Source organism: Triticum aestivum, chromosome 2D (genome assembly GCF_018294505.1).
Source record: "Triticum aestivum cultivar Chinese Spring chromosome 2D, IWGSC CS RefSeq v2.1, whole genome shotgun sequence".
Classification (NCBI taxonomy): domain Eukaryota; kingdom Viridiplantae; phylum Streptophyta; class Magnoliopsida; order Poales; family Poaceae; genus Triticum; species Triticum aestivum.
In genome coordinates, this window is record NC_057799.1 from 350,709,831 (window position 1) to 350,716,771 (window position 6,941).

At 38.7% G+C, this 6,941-nt stretch overlaps 2 protein-coding genes across 2 annotated transcripts in view; one reads left to right on the top strand and one right to left on the bottom strand.

Moving 5' to 3' along the window:
• The first annotated feature begins 2,142 nt into the window (after window positions 1–2,142).
• Window positions 2,143–4,089, top strand: LOC123053104 (protein LURP-one-related 7). The gene is made up of 3 exons (XM_044476503.1): window positions 2,143–2,546; window positions 3,255–3,467; window positions 3,609–4,089. Exons 1-3 carry the CDS (start codon window positions 2,304–2,306, stop codon window positions 3,732–3,734), a joined length of 582 nt encoding a protein of 193 aa, XP_044332438.1. The 5' UTR covers window positions 2,143–2,303; the 3' UTR covers window positions 3,735–4,089.
• A 1,144-nt stretch (window positions 4,090–5,233) lies between these two features.
• Window positions 5,234–6,941, bottom strand: part of LOC123053103 (uncharacterized) — a 4,341-nt gene continuing 2,633 nt past the window's right edge. The window contains exon 4 of the mRNA XM_044476502.1: window positions 5,234–5,899. Within this exon, the coding sequence (XP_044332437.1) occupies window positions 5,640–5,899 (260 nt within the window). The 3' untranslated portion in view covers window positions 5,234–5,639. The remainder of the gene's footprint in view (window positions 5,900–6,941) is intronic.

Consider the following 6,941-nt stretch of genomic DNA (forward strand, 5'->3'; position numbering starts at 1 on the left):
TCATAGACTATATCTAAGATTTTTCAAAGCAAGTTAGATGAAAAAATTGCATATGAGCCCATAGTTTTTGTTATATTTGTGAAATACGTACATATTTGTACATAAAAAAGAGCATACTCAAAACATGGTACATACTACCTAAAAATTAGTATATATACTACCTAATCATTGTTATATACTACATATTACACGTACATACTCTCGATTTTGATAGATACTACATACAACATACAAAACGCAAGTGGTGGTAACTACCACTGCTTGTAGGAAACATTTGTCACACACACATATATATATAGACACACTAGCAAAAGAGCCCGTGCGTTGCAATGGGAGAAAAACACAACACACACTCTTAACCGAACAACCATCACTTAAGACCACAATAGGTCTATCTCCTTTATTTTAGCGACGCATCATATTTGTGTTGCCGCTTATCCTTCTTCTCACCCTCACTGGCGGTGGCCTTAGTGTTCACACAAACCAAAACGTGTTTGAATGTGGTTAATCCTAAGACGTCTCTCTCCCTCTCCTCCCTCTCTCCCTCTCTCTCTCTCTCTCGCTTTCTCTCACATTCACAATGAGAAATCTGTTGTTTTCCCCTGTGATGTATTCAGAGGTATGCATGTGTAGTTATCAATGTTTTCTTTTTCCTATATGATTATAGTGGGTGTTTATTTGCAATCCGGATCGCCGCCTGTACGAAAGAAAAATGGATCGTGCGCTATAGTTATAAGTTTGCTTTCAAAACAATACTTAAAAAATATTTAACAGGTAAAATTAACATCATATTCAGATTTCACACATTTTTCTAATCAAATTTAATATATAACATGTTAAAATCGGAGTTACGGTTTAAAAGATACGTATAATTTAGAAAACCATTTGTTTGAATTAAATACCTTCCAAAATAATATTTATAAATACTTAACAGGTTAAAATAATCTTATATTCATATTCTACATATTTTTCTAATCAAATTTCATATATAACATGTTTAAATCGGAGTTACGGTTTAAAAGATATGGATGATTTAGAAAAGCATTTGTTTGACTTAAATATATGACCCATGGATGGAATACCTAAAAAGTCAGGGGGTTTTCGAAAAACTGTAAAATAATGGTTCGGTGTGACTTAAATCCGGACTGCGGGTTGATTTCATGAAAACACAAGGGCTTTTTTGCAAAATGGTGCGACGGACGGGCAGAAACCCTCCGTGCTTTATTATTAGGTAGAGATATATATTATATGAAGCTTGGTTGCATACCTCCTGATCACTTGCAATACAAATCATTAGTCTTCGCAAAAAATTGGGCATCCTCACAAAAAGTTTTTTTTGTGTCATTTGAAAAGTCTTCTACCTTCTGAAAAATGTGATGTACTTTTTTTGAAATCATTCATGAATCTTAAAATATTTGCGTTGTATTAAGAAAAGTGTTCATTTATTAAAATAATGTTTATATCATTTAAAATGTATTCACCCTTTTTTTAAAAATCATGTAATTCTAAAAAGTGTTCACGTGCAAATATATTTGTAATTTTAAAATATGCATGCTCTTTAAAAAGGTTCATGTGATTTTAAAGTGTTCATGTTTTAAAAAGAATGTTGATGAATTTTGAAAAACAAATATACAATTTTAAAGTGAGTTGGCATAAGAGGGGTGGTGTATGGACTAGGAGTACGCAATAGCTTAGGAAGGACAGCTGTCACACCAGTTTGACGAGATTAGTTTTAAAACTATTAGACATTCACTTGCGATGGTGTAGTTCAGTGACTGGTGTGTGGTGGCCTAGATCATCATTTTGAAATTGACCATATTCAAATACATTGTGATCAGGTGGACACCTTTGACCATGGCCAATAAAGACGGGAAGAAGGATAAACCACAACACGAATGAGACGCTATGTTCAAATAGATAATTTGAACCTGTGAAGGGGTTCAAATAAATAACTTGGACTTGCAAAAGGGTTTTGAGTCATGCTTATTGGCTAGGAGCATGCGATTTTCTTTCCCATTGCAACACATGGGCATATGTGCTAGTAGTTTTAATGGACGGTGTCGAAGATGGCCTAATCACGTACATCTGATTCCGCTAAGGAAAAGGATAATCAGATGCGAATGACCACGTCAGCTGGTTCTGGTCGGCCACGCCAAACAGAAGAACCCAAACGCTAACTTGCAAGCACTCTCCAGCCAAAAACATTTCGCTTCTTCCACCCACTCTTGAATCATTCGCCTTTCCTTCCTGCCCCTACCGATGACCTTTTCCTAAACCAACGCCCTGCTTGCTCTCCCCTTGCCATGGACGGGACAAACGCCGCGGCCGCTGCCCCGCCGCCGGTACCCATGGCGGCGCCCGTCGTCCCGGTCGATCTGACGGTCGTCAAGAAGCTCCTCGGGGGCGGCGGCGACCTGGCGGTCCACGACGCGTCTGGCGGTCTCGCCTTTCGTGTCACGGCGGCGGACGGTTGTGGCAGGAGGTGCGGAGGCAGGGCGCTCCTCGACGCCTCCGGGAGCACTCTGGTCACTGCCAGGACCAGCGAGGTGATGATTCCAGCTTGGGTGTCTGCTCTCGTTTAATTCTGAGTGAGAGATTGCACCATCATCAAGTCAACTTGGCTTCTTAATTTGGTCTACTCCGATGTAGCTTAGAAAAGTTTCAGCTTCAAGTATGCATACGCAATACTGTATACTGCTTATGAAATAGGAGTAGATTGCTCCAATTTGTTTATCCTCACTTGATTCGTATTAGTTGGATTGCTGCAAAAATGTTACACTTCAGGAGAGTTCAGGACAGAATACAAGCACTTCGTGTCTAATATCATACATCCTCTGTTCATTGAACTGCCAAAACGTCTTATATTTAGGAACAGAGGTACTACTCCCTCCGTTCCTAAATATTTGTCTTTTTAGAGATTTCAAATGGACTACCACATTCGGATGTATATAGACATGTTTTAGAGTGTAGATTCACTCATTTTGCTCCGTATGTAGTCACTTGTTGAAATCTCTAGAAAGACAAATATTTAGGAACGGAGGGAGTAGTACCTAATAAGCTTAATTAGGCCGATAAGACAAAACAAACGTCAGGTGCAATACTTGACATAAGTTTATTGTCCGCACTTTGGCTCTCGGAAGCCTGAAGATGATGCTACAATTGTAATGCCCGCCTTTATAATTCACGATTTATCCCTTGTTGCGCATAATACATATATAAACTATGTCACTGAGTGGGAGGCTACTATTTTCCAGGGTGCGTGGCAGGCATTCAGAGGAATTAGTTGGGAACAGACAGACATAATTTTTTCAACAAAGGTAATTTGTGCTTCTTCAGATCGAAAGGAGGTACATGTCTTTGTCCCGCCGAGAAGCACATCTGAGGAGCAAAAACCAAGCTACATACTCGTAGGAAATCCATCTCGAAGAGCATGCACGATTATAAGGGGAAACTCCATTGTTGCTCAGGTACTATGGAAATATTGGATGGGCGTGATCCACTGATGATCATTATCTGTTGTCTAGTGTACTAGCTAGGTTGGTCCAATGGTTATAACTTTGAACACATTTTGGACTGACACTAAAATTGTCAATCATTAATTTGTGCAGACAAATCTCCCGTACAAACTCAATAAGGCCGTCTATTCAAGGCGGAAGTTTAGAGTGACGATTTACCCAGGAAACGATAACATTCTGATCATGGCAATGGTTATGACCTTCCTTGTTCAAAAATAACATAGGTGATGAGTACTCGGACATTGCTTTCAGAAAGCTGAGAGGATGATTTAGTTCATTCTTCTCTCACTGACCAATGCACTTACTGGACGAAAAAAGGATTCTCGAACATGCACCCAAATGCGTGTCGTTTTTCTTACTGGACAGGCTGATATGTTGTAAATATTTTGTTGTTGTCCAGTTTCGTTTTTTTTTTTGGCTAGATAACTACGTACATCCAAATTTTACATGTTCATGCCCTAAATATTTTTCTCGCATTCATTGGCATCAAGGGATGGATAGGACATGGTACTATGAAACCCAGCATTATCTTCTGATCAAGACAGCAGTATGTGTTGCATAATTGTGGCTATAATCCGGATTACCGAACAGATGTTTGTTCTAGTTGTTACGGAGGGCATGGAAAATCATACCAGAACTCAGCCCTTGTACTGAGCTAGTGAATTTTCCCCTCAAAAGGAAGAAAATAGCTAGTGAATTTTCTTTTCTTATTAGACAATGAATGAACTATTAAATTTCCTGCGCAGGTTCCTAATGAAGGAGACGCCTTCAGTAGAAAGGCCTTAAGCCCTTAAGCACCCACACGAGAAACAGTGTTCCATTAGAATGATACATTCTCTCTGAAAACTTCTGAGAACTTGAGTAAGGTGTTCAGTGAAATTCTGCAACAGGATAAGAGAAGTTGAGTTGAGCACCAAAGTTTTGTCGTGTTCACTTATCGCCGATGATGAAATGTATAAATTTTATAACAAATGCTATTTTGACTGAATAGATGGAATCAGTGAAAGTATGGGCAATCATTTCAACGCTTGAATTACCAGAACCTTTGAATGCTTAGGGCGCCGTCACTTGGCGAGGTTCTTCGAGTTCACAATACACTGACCTTGGCCTGGCATGTGTCCAGATGATTATGAATTGTATCATGTCATGGACAATAATGAAAATGTTAAATTGCATTTGTTCAGCCTGGGCATTACCAAAAACATGGCATCACATGGCGACAGAGTTCCGTGTATACTGACCTTGGTTGGCATGCCATGTGTGGCTGCTTGATCCATCCGAGGGTTTTGTATCACTCAAAACTGTGGTTGTTTCATTTATGAAGGGTGGAGTTCTCAAAGAAAAATCTCCAAAACATCTTAGAGGGGCATTCTTGGAACGTAGTCTAAGAGTTCGGTAAAATGAAGATAAAATGCAGCCATGGAAGAAAAAATGATTTCTAATCATGTCCATATGCATCCAGGAAACAAAATGCAAAACTTTGCTACCACTCCCTCCGTTCCTAAATATAAACCTTTTTAAAGATTTCAATACAAACTACATACAAAGCAAAATGAGTGAATTTACACTCTAAAATATGTCTATATACATCTGTATGTATCCCTATTGAAATCTCTAAAGAGGCTTATATTTAGAAAGGGAGGGAGTAGATGTTACTCCTTCATTTACAAATATAAAATGTTTTGGATATTTTAATACGTATAACATAGAGACTGAAATGAGTGAACAAACACACTAAAACGTGTCTATATACATCTAAATCAGAAAAAGTTACTTAAACGCAGAGAGCACATGATTAGAGAGAGAAGTTGCAGGGAATGGAAATTCATTGGAACTCTCACACCAAGTTCCATTTTGGATTGGATTCTCCCATATTTATTCTTCCTAGGACGCCCAAAGAGCCATTGGCATTGTACAGACATACTAATAAGTAGAACAAAACAAGATTATAAAGATATATGTCTTGGACAAAAAAAAAGATATATGTCAAAAGGTTAATATAAAGCTCAGGGCAAGATAGGTGCAACTGGCAACCTTCCCGACACAACGGCTTGGGAGACATACAACGCCTTGACAAAATCGTCGAACCTATATATCAGTATGCACTTTTCTGAAGCACGGCAGCTAAGGCTCCTCCTTGCTAACTTTACCAAGTGCTCGCTGAGCAAACAGCAACTCCTCTCGCTCTCGTTTCTTCGCCAAGGCCTCCTCATCGAGCACTTGGATAGGTGACCATTCGGGTACAGTAAACCAGTCTTTCGTATCAACGAACAAATGCTCTTTCCAATCATGCCATTGAGGGCTTAGCTTCATCGCGGCGTAGTCCAGTGCAGTACCAGCAACCGCTAGGGTGACTGCATACTTCACCGCCCCAAAGTGACCACCTACAGTTACGGTCAGTTGAGGAAATTAGAAATGGTGACGCATTGTTGGTGTGTTTAGGCCTTTAGGACATAAATATAACTTTCTTTGTTTGAATATTCAAGGCTCACAACGTGCACATGCCACTAAAATGAAATGATCAGTGCATATGCAGGCCTGCAAGCTTTTAACTGTACTCCAAAATAAATTCCCTTTTGTCAAAGTTACATTGCAGTATCGATGGACAATTAAAGGTACACAAAAGCAATATGCAGGGCCAACTTGACCTGGTAGAAAAATGCACATTAGCATACATGAAACTTACATCCCATAAAAAATCACCTGATTTCACTTTTGAGGTTAAAATTTTGTTTTAACTAGCCCAAAATTCTTGGCACATTTAGGGCAACGATGTTAAGTTTGGTAAGACCCAATTTTTCCAAAGTGAGCAGAGTACTTTTGGGCTACAGAGTCAAATACAACGGTGTGTCTCTGCAATCGTATCAAACTGAATATATTGAAATTGAGATTGTCTAGTCACACCTTACTTGATTTTTTGTTATATCCCAGTCACATTTCTTATCCATTAGATCAACATCCAATCTTCCTCGTCCCAATCCCACGTATATAGAGAATTGACTTAAATTTTAAATACAAGAAATTGATTAAGCTTGTTTGAAACTGAAAAGACAAACGGAAATCTAAGATACCAAGAAGTATCCTATGGAGGATTAACCTCACTAAAACTGAGAATTGCAGTAACTTTTTACTAAATACTGCACATATTTGGACTACAATTTTAGGTTTACTATTGTTTAGGTTGAGATGACCAGGATTAGCAAACATTCGAAGCATCTGAGAATTACCAAAACCGATTGAAATTTGCAGTAGATGCTAACTGATCTCAAATACCCATGGAAAACCAAGGTTAAATATCTTTAAGTTCCTGAAGTACAATAGAGTTAGAATGGCCGACTTGCAAATCAATCAGAAAAGGTACACCCCTGTCCCAAAATGTAAGACCATTTTTGACACTATGATAGTGTCAAAAATGATCTTACTGGA